Below are 20,795 nucleotides of genomic sequence, written 5' to 3'. Positions count from 1 at the left end.
CAGAAAAAATCCCACAATAAAAGGATAAAGTAAGATCTTTCATGCACTTTAAGCACTTCATATATTACATCCATATTTTCATTCAAAGTCTTCCAGTTCTCTCTAGAATAACATTCAAAATCAGACGTTTTATGTGATCCTCTGTTACTACCGGTACATGTTTGTCTGTGGCCAGATTGCTATTGGCTACAGACATGGACGTCTTTTTTAAACGTCCATGGCAAAACAGTCACACGGACAAGTTCATACGGGACTGAATATTGCACTTACAATTCTGAGTCAGAGGAGCATGCCTGCAGAGAAATATGTTGACTTTAAAACTCAATTCATAATAAAGAGAAGCCCGAAAATATTGATACCAGGTATTTTCAAGAACAAGATTTGAAATTGCATCGACTTCTACTTCGACAAACGTACGAAACTTTGACAACTGCACGGAGTCGGCCGCGGCCGTGCATTGTGTGGAGCACACTTGAACACACGCGACCTTTGAACCTATACTGTATACCCTAACCGTACGTACATAGCTGCTGTATTCAGATGACCACACGAATGATTATTTTAGCTCATGTAGTTCCCTTTTCTTTCATTTCATGGTGCCTTGAATATTGTAAAACGGGTCATGGGTAAAACTGGATAAAACTGGATCAAGTGCAATTGTTTCATAAAGTCAATCGAACAAATCCATGCAAGTTACGAATGCGTGACACGTGGTGACACACATGGCTTCAACGTCATGTTGACGTACTGCAACACAGATCTCGAAACTCGGACACGCAACGATCTGAACACGCGGCAGTACCATACATTTTTGCATCTGATTTTTGTCTCAATCAATCGTACGATTTCAGCCACTTCTGATCGAAATCACTTTTCCTGACCTTCGGATTCTTACCAGTGCGAGACATTGGAGGCAACGGCAGGGCACACAGTCCATGTAGCCGACAATGACATGCAAATGATATGCGGTTAAGGTCTCCTCAACTAACTTTCAGCTGGTTGTTCACTTTCTACTATTTTATAGTATTTTATACAAAGGCACAGACTTATTCTACCTGCAACTTAAAACTGATAGTGATTTTGTAGCTCATTCTTGACTATTTTTCTTAGTTTTTGGTAGCCGGTAACAGACACTTTGTGTTCGTGTCGGCTACATGGACGATCTGCCCGGCGGCAGTTCAACAGTTGCCTATAGTATATGCTTTGACCATCGAACTACCTCCATGCTTTGACTGAGTGCCCGCTGGCAAAGATGCAACACCGAGCCTTTCGTTGAGTATACTCCATGTCCGTTGTATAAAATGGCCGTTATCTGTACGATCGGCAGCGTAACACATGTACATTTCATGCTTTTCGAATTTAAGTTTCATCCGTCTTAGCCGATGCATGCGATGTTCATTTGCAATACGGCCGGCCTATTATTCACAGACAAGCCTGACAAGCGGTAAGCGGACAAGCGCGACTTTGGGTGCTTTGCACCCGATAACCCTGCCTCATTGTGTGTAAAACATCTAAAGCATCGACATGAAAGGAGAACAGTCTGACCATTTCACACATTTTGGCGATAGAATAAACCTTTTAATCATCGGGCACGTCGTGTTATCGCCACATTAGAACCGTTTCACACTTGATACGCTCGCTGAAATAAAAGTGACAAAATCGCCGCCGAGAAACAATAGGTCTTCAGCCACATTTAAAGAGAATCAGCGGACATGAAACAGGGTCGGCATGAAAAATAAAGGATCGGGCGAAAAAATAAAGGATCGGGCGAAAAAAATAAAGGATCGGGGCCGATCCTGTTAAACGGCCTGGGGAGAACACTGGGGGTCCATGTGGACCACCTAACAAATATTTTGGTGGTCCAAATTAAAAATGCAGTGGTCCGTATAACAATTGTTTAAGATGGCCTGATAGGTTTGTGACAACATACATTCAAACGACAACTTCTCTCCCAAACTATGCTATATACGTAAAACTTGCATATCACCAGAAAGGTCTTTCTATGAATTTTAATGCTGTACCATTACATTATGGTTTTTTGGGGATCTGAAAAGGCCGAATTTGGGATATTTCACCATGAAAATTATAACCATCACCTCACATAGCCGATTGTCATTTGAACAAAGCAATCTAAAAGTTTAATATCCTGTCAGCATAACTGTGTCTTAAAATTTTTGAAGACGACTTAGGTTTTTTGACAATCACCAGTCATGGTTTTGAATCATGTTTTGTTCATTACTTAGTTTATTTAAACTACGAAAATTAAAATCCTTAAATGTGTTTGGAAAAATCTGAGACACAGTTTGGAGACTATCTGTACGACTTTCACCTGTGAAAATTTGGTAGACTACCTGTCATCCCTTGTCGACTTACACTATTTAGACCAAGAGAATCGTGCTAAAATGGCAAGACAAGAAAATGGAAAAACACAAGAAGTTTGTTTGCATTCCTTGTTGGCATAATTTTCAAGAGCAAATAATTTTTTCGGCATATCTGATGATACTATACTGAAAACTGACCACCTTCAAAGGCCATGTCCTTAGGAAGAAATGGCATGGAAAGGATAGTTTTTTCGGAGTTTTGAAGGAAAATACTCATACTAACCTTTCACGCTACCTTAAGATGATGTTGAGTTGTCAGTTCACATACTCTTATGTTCAAAATTATTCCGCCAGGTATCGGCTGTTAACAATTATGATGACAAAAATCCCACTATTTGCTCCATTGAACTTGAAATTCACAATATTATTTTTTCTGAACTTTATTATCTACTATAGAGAGTCAAAATACTTCCACTCATAAAAACCAATAGCAACCAGTAACAGAACCCGATTTGAACACTGCCTGAACACGAATGGGCCTGGGCATCGTTTCCGTTACAATTTCAAAACTTGCGTACGATTTTACGCAACCGAGTTTTTATTTGCGTAAAATGTATTCAAAATGCATATGAATCAGTATCTGAAGTGAGCTGGGCAGTCTTTTTTGTAGAACTTGGGGGTTTCCTGTAATGCGCATGCTCTATTAACAAAAAACAACAACCTGGGGGCTTCAAGGTGTAGCTGAACGTTTGCCATGCCGTGATGCATGTCCCGTATATGATCGTTGAGCAGCCCAATGAGATCATGTTCAAAGAAAATACCTTCTGACTACGAAATTAGTGTTTTCAAAGGGCCAACAAAAAGCAGATACTGTTCAAAGTCCAGCGGGACCTCTCAAGAATGCAACCCGACAGAGTCTAAATGGTCACCCGTAAACCACTTTCCAAATAACATGCGACGTAATGACCATTAACTGTATTGTGTTACCAACAACGTAGACTCGATTGATTCTCGAATTTTTTGCATCTGTAGTGCCATTGTCTGTACAGAACTGATTGACATGACGTTTTGTGATGATAAAATACAATGTTGCATAAAGTGCTGCGGTCTGCTAAAGTCTAAAATGTTGCAATATCATGATAAATGTCACTTGCAAGCAGGTGCATATGTTCTATTTTTGTCCTGCATTGAACCACGTTCAGGCAATGTAGTGCGGGCCAAGTACGTCGTCTTCAAAAATTTCTGACGTAAGTGGTGGTCCATTTGGACCACCAACATTTGAATTTGGTGGTCCAAAATGAAAAAGTGGTGGTCTTTGGACGCAAGACCACCGTTAATTTCGAGCCCTGTATGTAGAAAACAGTTTCAGAACAACCAACCAGTAGCTTGATACAATACCATTGCAATCTAACTACGTATGGACTGTGCTATCAATGATGATGGCTTTGTTGATGAAACCATAACATTCATGTTCTCTTTCATATGTAGGTAACAGACATGGCAGCTCACTAATTCATAGGTGCTGGTTTTAAAATTTTCCTCACGACTTTGAAAATTGATTCATGAAAAACATATTTTGACCTGTCTTGAAATTGGGATTATTAGCTTACGATTTCAGGTTACTAAAGCAGTGTTCTCCCAAGAGGAGTTCAGCAAAGCAAGGCCGATATCCCTTGAGTTTATGCTGATATCCCATCACTTCAGCTGATATGCTTTTGCATATTGCTTTCTCATTGAGGTTTTAGCCCTGATGGACAAAATGTGTGTTTGTTGTAATGTCACTATATTTTATCTGTATACTATTTTGATAGGACTTGTATTAAAAATTTTTTTTATAAAAAGCAAGACATTTTTATCTTTTTGAAAAGTGAAACATTTCATTTTTTTTTGTTTTCATGAATACAACTGACCTGATCTTGAAGCCACTTTTAATACACATTTGATTATGAAAATTTTTTGAAAATAGTCAAATGCCATTAACCCTTTTCCTGCCAGAAAGTAATAACTTTATCACTTCCCCATCAGCCAAGTCAGTAAAAAGCGGTATTGAGCCAAAACATGACGTATTTTCACACACTTGGCTTGGTATATTATAGCATCTTTTGTCCAAAAAAATCAAGTTTACAGTATTTATGTTTTCAACGGCCTTCAAATGTACAGTGTTATGTTAAAATACACCATATGGAATATGTTGTGTTTCATTAATTTTAACCATCTTGACCTGGTGGTGAAATATGGACTTGGCAGGAAAAGGGTTAATATATTTCTGAGAACACTATCTGAGCACATGATGATAGTTTGCTGACATTTGAGTTGTCAACCTATTAAGGTGCATCTTAGATATGTGTGAACAGTTTCCTGAAAGCTTTAAAACTTGATCATGTAGTTTCTGTATTTTTCATTCTTACCTGCATAAAACTCAAAAGTCTTTCTTTGATTCCTTAATTCAGGAAGAGGTGGTAAGAAAGGTGCAATTGAAAAATGTCCCAACTGTCGTGGTAGTGGCATGCAGGTACGTGTACAGCACATTGGACCAGGAATGGTTCAGCAGATCCAATCCATGTGCCATGAATGCCATGGGCAAGGAGAAAGAATAAATCCAAAGGACCGCTGTAGAAATTGCCAAGGTAGAAAAATTGTCAGGGAACGCAAAATTCTGGAAGTGCACATTGATAAAGGTAAACTTCAACAAATACTGTTATTTCTTTTTTAGCTACTATAGACTACAGTCTATAGAAGATATTGGGATGGGTATCCGTCCAGCGTCAGTCTGTATGTATATATGTATGTATGTATGTATGTAAGTATGTACGTATGTACAGTATGTCCATCAACTTCAAAAACTCACAAACCGCTGCTCTTTTTAGCGCTGTATTTGGTCTGAGGATGCATCCTGGGCTGTAGATGGGATTTTATTCAAATGAAGCTCACAGTGCCCAAATTATGCAAATGAGCTTTAAAAATGTGAAAATGGTCAAAAATCAATAACTCAAGAACCGCAGGTTTGATTGCTTTGATTCATTTGTATGCAAGTACCTTAGGTAGACCTTATACAGTTTTATGTATATCGTGAAGATATCTTGAATTTTGTATTTTTGCTGAATTTTTTTGGTTATTTTCCTGATTTTCAGTAAAAATTCTTCTTCTCTGAAACTGCCAGCCCAGTTTCTCTCAAATTTGGGTTGGGTGTTTACAAGGGTGTTACCCTTCTACTTTGTTGAAATTACGACAAAATTGGAAAAATTACTGTTTTGGGGCAAGTTTTGTCATTTTTGGTCAAAAAAATTGTTAAAAATATATTCTTTTTAAAGCCCCTCTCATAATTTCTTGCCTGATAGCTTTGTAATTTGGTACAAAAGTTCTGAGGGATGTTATGAGATAAATTTTCTGCTCAAAGTGTTTGGAATACCCCAAATTTTTATATTTTAGGTAATTTTCTCAGTTTGTGACCTTAAATGACCTACACCAACCCAGGATATGTTATGAGACAGTTTCAAAGGATGTTAACATAATTTTGTCATATTTGATATTGATTTGTAGTAAAATTTGATCCAGAAAACAAAGCTGAGGTAAATTTTTTCATTGCGGATCAATTTTTGTAACATTTCCATGTACGACACACAAGAACTGATGAGAAATTTGGATCCAGGATAATTCCAGATGTCGTAATCACCCCCCACAAAGGAAGGCATTCCACCATCTGTAACTAATTTAAGTGCTGTTTACATTCGAGTGATGGCACTCTTAGCATTAATTAAAAATTCCCAAGGTTGTAAATACATTTCCTGCCATGCCAGCTGGTCTTATGTAAATATGATCAACAAAGGGGCGGAACATTTTATATTCAGGAGGGGGTTAGGGTCTAGAAGATTGATGAGGTAGCATTACTTTTTACTGTAGTTTTACGACTTATCCGGACACCAAACTTGCTAATTACCCAGCAACTTCGCTGATGATATTGAGACTTTGATCAGTAATTACCAAAGCACTTTGGTAATTCACCTCAAACTTGATACTTGATCTGGCTGCAGTAACTCCATGGGTGGCAAAGTGTAAACACAGACGCCAACATCTCAGTGCATACAGTGATAGCATAAACCAATTTGAGACATGAGTTTGCACTCAAAGTATTCAACAGTGTACCCATACAAAAAATTGCTGAACAAAGTGATGAAAATGGCACAGGACAAATACAACTTGTAAACAGTAAACCTGCCCACTGCACCAAAAAGATTTCTGTAACTTCAATGGACATCATGTCTGATTGAACAGTTCTACTTAAATACTTTTTCCGCTCAATTCGTGCTGATTTAGGCACAATTATTGAACACCACTCAAACTTTCAATCACTTTCCTAAATCAACTTACTCCTGAAGAAATTGTAAAGGAAGTAAGAATACAGAAAAGATTTTCAATCTCTCTATCTTCATGAACGGGCATTCTTCGATCACATTTATGCTGATAGACAACCATTGCCAAAAGGCAGCAAAACTCAGCAACGATTCCAATCTAAACTGACACAGTATTTCACATCGCTGCATCAAATGAAATTGAAAACACAATCCCATCAGTGACATTTGGTAAAATTTTCACATGAATCATATCTTGAAAAAAAAAGTGAAACAAAGACGTCTTGTACTTTGCCGATCAACAGCACAGTGTGAACTGTGAAGTGGCATCTGCATTTCCTGCACGTAAAAGCAACTCAGTGTACTCAGTATCAAATGGTCTGCATCTTATGAAAACAACAACTGGCAGTGAAAGTTGTAAGAGTCACTGGTAAAAACTCTTCACAGATGAAAGGATAATTGCTTCAAATGAATGAAACTGCAGGTTTTAGAGGAGGTAAACCAATGGCGGATGCATGGAGTGGGACTATTCTATTTAGGTGACGGAGACGGAGGGTCATAGGTTTATAAATAAACTGGATAATGTAGGATTTTCCTCACAATGCTGTAACAGGAATTCCAAAGTCAGCTTGTTTTAGCGTTAGTAATAGTTTTTCTGCTCTGAAAAGTAATTTAACAAACTCTAACGACCCATCATACTCTCCTAACCTCTCCGTAGTTGAGTTTTACATATTTTGCACGGAAGAACAGCACACATGTACATATGTTAGTTTTACTGAGGAATGCTGTCCTGTGGAATGCCAACCCCTGGTTACAAATTAGTTTATGGCACTAGTAGGATACTTATCAGTGACTTTGTATACACATTGTGTACCCCATGGAGCACTCAGGCAGCCAGATCAAGTATCAAGTTTGAGGTGAATTACCAAAGTGCTTTGGTAATTACTGATCAAAGTCTCAATATCATCAGCGAAGTTGCTGGGTAATTAGCAAGTTTGGTGTCCGGATAAGTCGTAAAACTACAGTAACAGATCCCTAGTACATTTTTTTCCCACTCTTTATTTTTTCCCAACTCTTCAAAACTTTTCTTTTTGTCAAGCCTTTTCTGGCTAATTGTTTTGTTGACATTTGCTTATGTATGTAGGATCTGCTTGTCCTATTGCTATAGAAGTTGATATGTATGTTCCTAAAGATGACCTCCATGCCAGTACCTAAGTTGCAGACCTTATTTACTTTTGTCATTCTTGTTTTTCCAGTTAAATATTTCTTGAGTGGACCAATTCAAACTGAATGTGAGCACACTGTCCTTGACGGTATTTTTCAAATTGTGATGAAATATGCAAATTTGTATTTTTAAGGAATTTTTTGGTCATTTTTGGTCAAAAAGTTATTTTTATCAAAACCACTTGTCTGACAGCTTTGATATTTGGTGTACAGGTTCATAGGGATGATACAGCAAGTTTTGCCATTTATGGCAAAAAAAATTATTTCTCAAAAACTTGTCTGATAGTTTTGATATATAATTTGGTATACAGGTTCCTAAAGATGTACTAAATATGATATATATTGAACTTATGATGAAATCTGCAATTTTGTATTTTTGGCGCAATTTTTGCCATTTTTGGTTAAAAAATTTGTTTCGCAAAAACTACTTCGTCTGATAGCTTCAATATTTGGTATACAGCCTCATAGGGTGGATCAAAATGTGATATATTCAAATTGTGATGAAATTTACAATTTTGTATTTTTGGGGCAATTTTTGCCATTTTTTGTTAAAAATTTTGTTTATCATAAATAATTAGTCTGATAGCTTTGATGTTTGGTACACAGGTTCCTGGGGGTTATCTTAGTGTGATGTATTGAAATAATGATGGACTCTTCAATTTAAATTTGTATTTTTGGAGCTAATTTTGCCATTTTTACCATGGCCAGGCCATCCTGAAATGAGCTATTAAAGATATCCACCTTCATCAACCCATGTCACAAATAGGGACTGTTATCCTCGACATAACACAGCGGAGCTCTATAGGCTTTAAAGTCGCTTGTTTCTTCAAAACCGCTGGTCAGACAGCTTTGATATTTGGTATACAGGTGCCTCAGTTAGATAATTGCAGACCGTCAGGAAATACTTTATTTTGTATCCATGTCTATAGTAGCTTCAGGGACATTGGCCCTGTTTGGGTGAGATAATTGCAGACAGTCAGGAAATACTTTATTTTGTATCCATGTCTATAGTAGCTTCAGGGACATTGGCCCTGTTTGAGTGAGATAATTGCAGACAGTCAGGAAATACTTTATTTTGTTTCCATGTCTATTGTAGCTTCAGGGACATTGGCCCTGTTTGTTCTGTTGTATCATTATATAGTTTTCAACCTAGAATTGTGTACTTGAGGGATTATTTACTGACAATTGTGCCACTGTGTTCTTGACATCAAAATAGACAGGGTTTTGAAGGTCAGGAATATTTCTGATTTAAATACATTTCACTTTCATTGTACCATACCAGACACAGAATTGATCTTCTAACTCAAGTTTTACTTAGTTCCATTATCTTTAAACATTTTAGTTTTGGTGCCGTATGACTGCATGTACATGTATGGTATTAGGATTTATCCATATAATATAGCCTTGATTCAAGTGGCAACATTTGTAGCTCATGTGTTCATACACATGAGCTAATGTCGCACTGATGTCTGTCTCTCTGTCTGTACAATTGTACAAATTTTGATAAGATTTGCTACAAATGTTGATAACACTGTGATATATCAGCCGTGACATAATGGACTGACATGAAATTTAGTGCTAATTGCATATTTGATGAATTTTCATAATTGGGGATATACATCAGAATTGACTTGATCAAAGTTAATGAAACTTGTTATATACATTAAAAATAGAACTTTCCTTATTGGGGTTATATATCAGGATTTACTTGATCAAAGTTGACAAAAATTGCTACACTATGTACATTTAACATACTATGACATATCTGAGTGCCAAAAGATCAACACTCTCCATTCAATACAATGGATAGTGCCTTCTGACACAACTAACAACGGCTAAGGGTCAAGGCAACAGTATGACTAACAGCACTAATGGTTCAATCACTGGTTAAAATATCACATTCCATGTTGATTGACAGTTTATGAATGAACGTAGATCAGATAGCCAAAAAAAACACTGTTTCTGCAGTGTGATTGAGTACATGAATAATTAAAATTGCACAGCTCTATTGCTCGCATGGCCGAGCCAGCCAAAGGTTCACCAAGAAAATTGCTTCAGCGCTCACAACCTTATTACAGGTTCAGTCTTCATGTTTGTTTGATAGCAGCCAATTTGGTCTGTAAGTCCTGAGGGATGACCTCGCTCACTTTTATTCAGATGATGATGAAATTTTTATATTATGTTTTTAGGCTAATTATTTAATGTCATTTTCAGGTATGAGGGATGGACAAAAAGTGACATTCCAGGGAGAAGGTGATCAAGAACCAGGACTTGAACCGGGTGATATCGTCATTGTGTTAGATGAGAAAGAACATCCAGTATTTCAACGAAGTGGTGATGACTTGATCATGAAAATGGAAATTGAGCTTGTGGAAGCACTATGTGGTTTCGAAAGGCACATTAAGACGTTAGATTCAAGACAGTTGTTGATAACGTCACACCCAGGTATGTATCACCAGAGAACTAATGGTCAATATATATAAGCAGATTTGCACCTTTGTAGTCAGTGGTTGACAATCATTCAGGGATAGAAAGAGTAGGAGGAAAAGCAGGGGGCTTAAGCCTGACATAGTCAATCAATCAGCCCGTGCATGTTATTTTCAAGTAACTTTTTAGCTACTATAGACTATAGTCTATAAGAAGCTATTGGGATGGGTATCCGTCCGGCGTCTGTCGTCAGTCTGTATGTATATATGTATGTATGTATGTATGTATTTATGTCTGTTTGTGAGGGGTCCATCTACTAAAATATCTTGAGAAACGCGGTACTTACTGATTTGATGTTTGTTCTGTAGATGAAAAATATGATGATGAGAAACTACTTTTTTTAGCTCACATTTTGTATACCAATGTGAGGTTATCGTATAAGCTGAAGTCAATGGCGTCTGTACGTATCTGTGTATGTATGTATGTATGTAAGTACGTACGGTATGTCCGTCATCATCAAAAACACGCATGTATGTATGTATGTATGTATGTATGTATGTATGTATGTATGTATGTCTGTTTGTGAGGGGTCCATCTACTAAAATATCTTGAGAAACACGGTACTTACTGACTGAAAGATTCAGTCGAGTGCGGGCGCTCCGGCGCACTGCGACCTACGACCCTTTACCACGACTGAAGGCACACTGTTGAAATCCTGTTCTCCAACAAAATTTTGTTGGAACCAATCGTATTACAGAAAGTAGGTAATTGACAGTATGTAGGGTAACAAGACCGCCCACATCGCTCACTCAGTGCGTGATCGTGATTAGCATATTCAAAACTGTCGCCTGGCTTTTGTCCCGCCTATTAGCTTATAGCATGTCTCGTTTGTCAACAAACACAACGTGTTTTCTCAAACTCGAAGTATTGAAAATCAAACGGCGCGACGTCTGTGGCTAGCATTCCGATTTGATCATTATGGCCGATCCGAACAATCGCCGACTCGCATTGCCGAGGCAGTCAGTAAATGTTCTGATGTAGGCCTATATAATATTATGTTGAAAAGAGAGCAAAGAGACGCATTCAAAGAGTTTATGCGGCGGCAGAGATGTATCCGCTATTTTACCAACAGGACCCCACGGTATGGGAAATCTATGATTTACACGCTGGCACCCAAAGTTATGGACACACTTACAAAGGCAGGCTCCGCTGTGATGTCCAGACGTCAGTTCCACTGTAGAGTTGCTTCAGTTTCTCGGCGATATCGTTCATTTTCGAAAAGATCAACCTTTTCTTCCGAGAGTCTACAGTCTCTCCGCAGACTGCACATTCTGCTGCGCTCAGCGCGAAAGTAAAAATGTGAAAGAGGCTCCCCACCTTACTATCCAAAATGTTTTTGTGTCGAGTTTGTGTTTGATTCGTTTCAAAAATGTGTTCCTACATTCTTATCCGATTGTTTGTGTTAATAAAAATGTTTGTTTCGCCTCGGATTTTTGTAGGGAAGTTTGGATTAGTGTGTACGGTAATGTTTTGTTTGTGTAGAGTTGCTTCAGTTTCTCGATATCGGTCGTTTTCGAAAAGATCGACCTTTTCTTCCGAGCTCCCCACAGACTGCACATTCTGCTGCGCTCAGCGCGAAAGACGCTATGGAGTTTTTTTTATAGGCGTCAATGGAGCCATACAGACAATTGTATCTACATGTAAGTTTTTTTCTCCGACAAGCGGCTAGCCTATAAAGCTTACACACACGTGTCGTTGTTTTCATCTGCCGAGTAGAGCGATCGATTATGCAATGTCGGCGCTGCCGATGCAGTTGATCGATATTGTTGTCTTGACTACCGCGTGTTCATTATGCCCGTAAACAGCCCACGTGAGCAATATTCAAATTACACTACCATGATTTACATATTTGAAAAGTCTGTGAAGACAGTTGTGGGCGGTACTTTTTTTCTGTGAGTTACCGCGGCCAAGTACAGTGTGCCTTCAGTCGTGGTAAAGGGTCGTAGGTCGCAGTGCGCCGGAGCGCCCGCACGCGACTGAATCTTTCAGAATACGGTACTTACTGATTTGATATTTGTTGTGTAGATGAAAAATATGATTATGAGAAACTACTTTTTTTAGCTCACATTTTGTATACCAATGTGAGGTTATCGTATAAGCTGAATTTTCTGCTCAAAGTGTTGTGAAGCCCCGTAATTTTTATGTTTTAGGTAATTTTCTCATTTTTATGACCTTAAATGACCTACACCAACCCACGATATGTTATGAGACAGTTTCGAAGGCTGTGAACATAATTTTGTCATATTTGGTATCAATTTGTAGTAAAATTTGATCCAGAAACCAAAGCTGAGGTAAATTTTTTCATTGCAGATCAATTTTTGCAACATTTCCGTGTAAGACACACAAGAACTGATGAGAAATTTGGATCCAGGATAATTCCAGATGTCGTAATCACCCCCACAGTGAAGACATTTCACTATCTGTAACTAATTTAAGTGCTGTTTACATTCGAATGATAGCCTCTTAGCATTAATTAAAAACTCCCCAAGGTTGTAAATTCAAAGGCTGTGAACATAATCCACAGTTCCTCTATGGGGGATAGAGGGGGATAGAGACTGGTCAAGCTATCTTTTTTGTCATATATTTGACGGCATTCGCCGTGTATCGAACTGCAAGCGACTGCATTTTCAATGCTACGGGCCAGGCTACGGGTGGTCATTATGCACTATCATGTGACCTAAACATGCGCGCTTTAGTCAAAAAGACGTGAGGAAAATGACTTTCTCCGGCGCACACGGTGAGGAATTTGCCTCGCGAGGCAAAAAATATCAAACAGGTTGGATATTTTGCTCAACGCCTTGCGAGGACAAAAACTCACGAAAAATCGAGCGCACATGAGGGTAAGCTAGCTGAGCAAACAGCCTCAAATAAAATTTTGCTCAGCTAATTTCTCTCGTGTGCGGCAGGCTTAAGTTACACATAACACATAGAACACAGCTACCGTCGGTTTTTTACACTGATGTGCCACTGAGAGCAAGAGTGCTGTGTCAGTGTATAGACTGACGCAGCACATTAATGGTTTACTTAAATATACGGTGGTGTCAAATGAGTTAGAACTCACAACACTGAATTTTAATGCAGTTACTTTTGAAATAATTAACTACAGTACAGTCCACGCAGAACCTGTTAGCACATTACGCCAGCACAATTTGGCATGAAGTGCCAGCATTTTAGGAGCACTGTGCGAGCACTTTACGAGCACTGTGCCCGCACTGAACAAAATGTGCCTGCACAATGCGGGTATTGAACTAAAAAGATGTGCGCTCAGAGGCAGTTGTCGGTGACAACATTGCTACACTTGCTTAACTGAAATAGCGGCGGCTGGGAGTAACTGAATAATCTTGAGTCCTAAACCAGCTCCAAACTCTCTTTGTCTGCCTAAGGCAACTCTAAAATCTTAGTCGTAAACAGGTCACAGTAAGATATTATCACATGCGTACAGTATGCGTAGAGCTCCGAAGAAATCTACCTCAAACTCTGCTGGACCTCGACACTAGACCTCTCACGGATCGTGGTCTAAGGTTGGAACACGGACGTGTAGACCGTGGTTGGACGTGCTTTGTGAAAAATTGCAACAAGTGAACATTATTGTGGCCATTTACAATAAATAAAGTTCATGACCCAGTATTAGTTATATCACAGGCACAGACCACATTGTTATGCAATATGCCAGGGGAATTTTCTGAATGAATTCGTCCATCATTTGCCGTAGAGTAGACATCGTACATGAGCTAGAGCATGATGGCGAAACCTGATACATAGAAGCACCAGATTGTAAACCATTTTATATTAGGGAGGGTGAAGAATAACAAGTTTTGAATTGTTGCCCGGTCAATTTGTTGTATTTGAAACAACGCATCCTTTTTACACAGGTAAGGAAACGAGAACGACCAGGAAATAACAACTAGCATCGAAATAAAATTTGTTTTTGAAATCAACAGCTTGTATTTTTGTCCTGAACTTTTTACGATTACACGAACGACTTTGCTCTGGATCCGACTGTCTATAGTAGACACTGCAGTTAGCAATATCGAGTCACTATCATACTGAAGTAAAGTCAGCGATGATGTCGTAGGAAAATGCAAGTGTTTTCATTGGCTTACTGATTTTTTGTGCTAATTCTGCCGTGTTTGTCGCAAAAAAAATCGGACTAAATTTTCGAAGGTAGCCGAATCGGTGAACCATTTTGCTGAGATGCCAAGTCCGAGTTTTGTAGAGGGACCGTGGTCCATGGATGTACAAAAATACATCCGTGGTCTGTCCGGTGCATGTCCGTTTTCAAAAATATCTGAGCCATCACGCATGCACTGTGTTTAAAGAGGGTCAGTAGTACACTCTACGACTAAACTGGGCACTGAGATGCCAGAATGTGAAACGAGAAAACCCAGTTCCAAAATGACCTGTAAGTCGCGAAAGTATCCAGACTGCAAACTGCATGCCCTCTCCGATCGGGCATTTCCAAGCAAATATGGCTACCGCTAAGCCCGAATCTGCCTCTGTAGTCATCGTGTAAAATACAATTCTAGGTTTCGGTGAATTAAAGCAGGCGGCTTTATCCGACCGGGAAATATGACGACAGAAGTTCTAAACATTTATACAGGTCCTGTATTGTATTACGATGTACTGTCCCTCGACAGTTTGTAGAAAGTTAAAAGCATAACATTTTTTTTGAGAGTTATATCAATGCGATACATACTAAAGAACTAAATCTGAGACTCTTTCTGTCAGTTTTGGGCTGCTGGTCTTCACAGCAACTTGCGTCTACCGGCTTTAAAAAACGTTAAAAATTTTCGGGGTAGACTCGAGTCGATAGTGTCTCCTGCGTGAACGTCCCTGGACCAGAACTGCGACCTTTGTTTCATGACGAGTCAAACATACATTGAAATGTAAATGTACCAAAATTTACAAATTGACGTGACTTGACTGAACTAATTTCGTGGTCAACATGTATTTAACGTTCAGAAGTGACAGATAAAAAACGTGAATAATTCCATTTTGTCGAATTGAAAGCCCTCTGTGGGACCGTGGTCCGACAAAGTCCCGTGGGAGCATAATGCTTCAAGGAGTTTGCCTGCTATTCTTGGAAACTGCTGGTTTCCATAGCAACCATGCGGCGCATAGACCATTGACTGTTGACCGATGCGGTCTTGTTCAATAAAACATTTTACATGCCGAACTTTCACTTTGAACCAAAGATTTGAATCATATAAAATGATGGAAATAGCAAAAAATACCTCAAAAGTTGTCATTGTCGGTGTAAAAACGCACCATACATTTTCCCCTACATATCAAGGCTATATACTGTCAACGTTATTCAATTCTGCAAACTCAAAGACGACGAACATGTACTTCAATAAATCGCATAACCCGTGGAGAATGTGTCATAAACAATACATTTCCAGAAGTTCTTCGAATGGTGAAAATTGGTGTCATACATCTCCGCATTAGCGCCCCGCCCAAAACTTTTCATTGCAGTTTTAATTAGGTGTAATATTCAGACAATCGCCGGTTCAGATTTTTTACTTTTTAGGGTTGGAAATAAAAAAATTATCTTTGAAATCCTTGTGTGAGTCTCATTTATTCCAAATGTTTACTCGTAATTCCTTCTTTAAATTTGGCGGCCCTTAAAAGGCCAACTTGTTATGTGGCACATTAACTTTATTTTCTTTTAGTTTTTGAATAGTCAAATGCATTGTCAACATTTAAAACTGCGTCAAACAACGATTTAATCGCAAGTATTTTGAAATCGTACCGACTGTAACACGAACCTCGGAAAGTTAGAGAATTTTTTGGTGCTAACGTATCCATGGATCTAGGCTGATACCAGCTTGTGTTATTATCAAAGAACATCCAATGCCGGTATTCTACAAGTAGTGATTATACGTCTGCTTTACTTCAACACTAAATGTCGCTTTCTTTGACACGTTGATGCGAGAAGCGACATTGTTCTTTCGTGACAACTACCCATTGCACTGAAATTATGACTGAAGTTGGCAGTGGGGAAAGTGCCGCCAATGTTAACAGTACCCATGTTTCAGCGTGGTTGAGTTCATCTAAATAATAACCCAGTTGCAGATTCGAAACGTTAAGTTCATGGATTTATGATTCCTTCAAAAAATTACGGAATTATTTTTGTAAACAAATTATTTTTATTCCTTTAAAAGTGTTTCCGAACTTGATAGTATACACCAACAATGTGATCGCAATTATTTAAACAATCATGCCGACGTGAATCTTTACTGTAAATTGTTGCATACTTCGATGGCCTTTGACCCATCGCCTGATTAGTGCGTAGACGCTATTGAATGGGCCGAGGACAATGTCTGCTGTTTATTTACATTTGCTGTGGGTGGCGATTGCAATCCATGTCGTCTTCAAGGTCATCTGGAGGACAGTGTAGCAAAATTTGACGTGTTTCACGGGCAACTCTTCCCGTTTCGGCCCCAAGCTTTTGTTCACAATGTAACCAGGAAAGTTCGTTCTTCTGGTACCTCAATGTATACTTATTCGATGTGGAGGGAATGTCGTCGCCCGAACGACTGTCACAAAATAAAACGACACTGAAGACCTGTGGTGACGTAATAGACTTCACTGTGATATACTAATAACGTTCAGAGTAGGAGTACGATTTAGAACACACCACACCGTGCATATTTTACCGAGTTTGATTTGATCACCGTAAAATACGACATGTAAAAGATGTATTTTTCGGCAGCAAATAGTTGGGGGCGGGAAACATTTGAAATTCGGTTCGTCAGGTGTCGACTCGAACGGAAAATACTATCAGAAACTGGCACAATGTTTTAGTTTTTGTCACTAAAAAGTTGGGGTTAGAACAGTTTTTGAATATCGGACTTTTGTGGCATGGTATTGTCCGACATTGTCACAAAAAAGACGTGATATTTTTTCAAGATTTTTGGCCCCAATTTCATTCGGAGTGCATGGGAACAATTTTGAATATTGGACCTTATCGTATATTACATGTAGCTCATATGTAAAATATAAGCAGAAGCCGTATTTTTTTCGGTAGTTTTTTTTTCCGATGGTCGTAACAACCCGGGAAACAAATTTTAATGTTGGACTTTATCGAGAAGCACCGGTGGCGATGAAAAATTCCGCGGCGTCACTGTAGTTTGTATGATTGCGTTGGCAGTATGATGATCATGACTTTCTCTACATCGACTACCATGTTGTCCATTTAATATTTTTTGTACGGAATATCTGAGGAATGTATCAAAACTTCATGGAGATTTTCCTATTGCAACTTAGATAATGGTTCGACTAACGTGTACTGTCGCGCAACCTTTCATCCTCTGTAAACATCAGCATGATCGGCAAGAAAACAAAAAGTCGAGCGCTGTCGCCCAAAACGAATATTTTGTTTTCATGTTTATGGAGAAAATTCAAATTATTACTTACGAACATGGTCAGTTTACTCCACTCACATTATTCATTTTATTTGTGCCACTAATAGTGATAGTTGGCTAGAAACAATGCTGATAGAGACGTTCGGCCTGTGAAATCATTGAAATTTACGAGGACAGTTTTACGAAGCAGAACCTCAGTCGCGATTTTTGTGCTTCTCAGTTCAATCGTTCCGTACAAGGAAAGGAAAAACCAAACCATATAAGAGTATGCGTCTTGTAGAATTTTGGTCTTTCCAGGCGTCACACAAAACAACCTCACCTGCATGTACATACCGGTAATATCATTGTGATAGAGGGACCGTGATTACTGTATATCGAGAAAGTATGACGCGATACAGGGGAGTAAGCAACGAAATGTTATTTCTGACCTCCTTGCATTTAATTGCATGGCATAAACATGATAATATGAACCGAAAATGAGTGTCACGATTAAGATTAGGCATGAAAAAGAGGAAGAAAGTAGTGAAACTGTCACAGAAGTTCAGCATTTTCAGTTCTAAATCGTCTTTTTTTACAATTGAAAAAAAGAATATGAGCTTGTAAAGACTAGAGTGATTCAAGTTCACAGGCATTCACTTCTGCCATGATAAATCGTCTTCCTGTTATAAAGTACACATTTTGAAAAATAGAAAACAGATAGAGAATTTTTATTGTTGTGTTGACTTGTCTTCTACGATGCGTTACGGTTATGGCAACAACTTACATGTACTATCGTCACCATCACAGCCTCAGTCAGTTTCTTCAACACCACGTCTCACGACCAGTGATGTCATCTTTATTTGAGAAATTCGATAATTTTCGATCGGACTCGAACTTCACAGCGCACCAAGTCAGAGAAACAATTTCACAGTAACAGATCATGCATTGTACGTAAAGAGTTTTCACTTTACCCCCGGCCTAAAATCGTAGTAGTATTAGTAAATGACACTAAACGTACGTCGCAACTCCCACCCAATCAGCAATGGGTCAAACTGAAAGTTTGGCTGAGCCGATAAGGACAAAACCCAGCACTACAGTAGTCACTTGTACGTCCACTTGTTGCAATTTTTGCCCACAAGAATGAAACTCCAACAAGCCCAACTTACATTCACATGCAACAGCGTTCACCTCAGCCATACATTCAAGGTCAAGGTGTGAATGTGCCTCACATTGCAAGAATGCCCGCACAGTGACGATGCGCGAATCGTGCCCGCACAGTGCCGGCACAGTGCACTTTATCTGCCCGCATTCTGCTGGCAATGATGCTCGTTTCGTGCGTGCACAATGCACTTTTTATGCGGGCATTGTTCCCGCACCAGTGACGGGTTCTGCGTGGACTGTACTGTAACACCCCTCTCCTTCATTTCAGGTGAAATAATCAAATATGGTGAAATTAGATGTGTACTCAACGAGGGTATGCCAATCTACAGATCACCATATGACAAGGGTCGTCTGATTATCCAGTTTTCTGTCAACTTTCCAGAAGACAACTTTCTTCCAGCAGATAAGTTACAGCAACTGGAAAAGCTTCTCCCGGAGAGAAAAGAAACCATCATCACAGATGACACTGAAATCTGTGACCTTGTACGTCTTGATCCACATCAAGCCAATCAAAACCACAGAGGTAATGTGTATGATGACGATGATGGCGAAGGACACGGACCAAGAGTACAGTGTGCAACTCACTGAAATTTTCAACATTGTTCGATTTTAAACTCTTCCATTGTATATGTTTTGGTAGTTGTATTAATATAGTATGTTTTTAGTGTGTGACAAAAACAATAAATGACAAATGTATTCATGTGATGTAGAGTAACAGTCTCAAAATCATTTCTGAGTTGTTGGAGTACATGTGTCTCTCAGTGGAAATGGATTTCTTCATGAAAGCTACAAATCGTGCTGTTCCTTTGACTGCACAACAGGCATGCTTGTTCATGTGTGTATCTTTTTAAAGACATTTACCTTTTGCACAAACTCAGAATAAATTTACTCTAACTGAATTCAGCACAGTCACAAAAGATTTTATGAAGTCACGTAACAATAAGCTATTTAATCTTTTTCCAGATCACTGGTTTCATTTACCAACTGTATTAGCCTTATATCTTGAGGCTTTCCTTCCAAATATTGTGGTGTCCTTGGTAGCAGCTTCATAAATTACGTCAGTGCAAAAATATTGTTGTTATTAATCTGGCACCAAAGACCAACTTTGCAATTTTATCATGTTTTATATTAAACTTTTGTTAGTCACAAGATCACTAATTCACTTCCGGGTTCGTTACCCACGAAGATAGTTCGGAAGAAAAATAGTGCAGACCTTGAAGTTTGATATCTGCATGAATGCTTGTTTAGTTTGAACTTTAATGTCAAGAATTTTTGTAAAGATATTTTTCTGCCTGAATCAAAATGCAGACTGTTGTGAATAATGGCTGAAGCATTTGGTGTTCATATGAGGAGTTCTAAGGCTAATAGAAATCATAACAATAAGCCTGAAATTTGTCAAAAACACCACTGAGGGCGCTATTTTCATCGCTATCTCAAAATTTCCGTGGACTTGCCCACACGAAAAATTAATCAGTAGTCAAGCTGACATTGACCTAACACCTGTTAAGAGGATTCGTGCCGCTGAATGTTTTAAAATAGGAAAATCTAGCTCAACGCTACTGTGGTGGCCTATGGGAAATGAATTAGTGGTCTTGTGCCATATTGTGGTGTCCTTGGTAGCAGCTTCATAAATTACGTCAGTGCAAAAATATTTTTGTTATTAATCTGGCACCAAAGACCAACTTTGCAATTTTATCATGTTTTATATTAAACTTTTGTTAGTCTCCACAGACACCGTCCGGGGGACATATGTTTGGTCATGTCCATGCGTGCTTCTGTTTGTTCACGCATTACTCCTTATGTCACGCATATGCACATCAAATTGTTTTGCGATCCCACCAAATATGGCTGTGTGACGGTCATTTTATTAGCTCACGTGTGTAAACACGTGGGCTAATGTCATAGCG

At 38.8% G+C, this 20,795-nt stretch overlaps 1 protein-coding gene across 1 annotated transcript in view; it reads left to right on the top strand.

The window, feature by feature from the left end:
- Positions 1-19,593, top strand: part of LOC139117571 (dnaJ homolog subfamily A member 1-like) — an 88,566-nt gene extending 68,973 nt beyond the window's left edge. The window contains exons 4-6 of the mRNA XM_070680800.1: positions 4,772-4,999; positions 10,109-10,339; positions 19,157-19,593. Of these exons, the coding sequence (XP_070536901.1) occupies positions 4,772-4,999; positions 10,109-10,339; positions 19,157-19,476 (779 nt within the window). The 3' untranslated portion in view covers positions 19,477-19,593. The remainder of the gene's footprint in view (positions 1-4,771; positions 5,000-10,108; positions 10,340-19,156) is intronic.
- The last annotated feature ends 1,202 nt before the right edge of the window (positions 19,594-20,795 follow it).

This window comes from Ptychodera flava, chromosome 18, assembly GCF_041260155.1.
Source record: "Ptychodera flava strain L36383 chromosome 18, AS_Pfla_20210202, whole genome shotgun sequence".
NCBI lineage: Eukaryota > Metazoa > Hemichordata > Enteropneusta > Ptychoderidae > Ptychodera > Ptychodera flava.
Note: the sequence above shows the minus strand (reverse complement) of the source record. Positions and strands in the feature narration are given on the sequence as shown.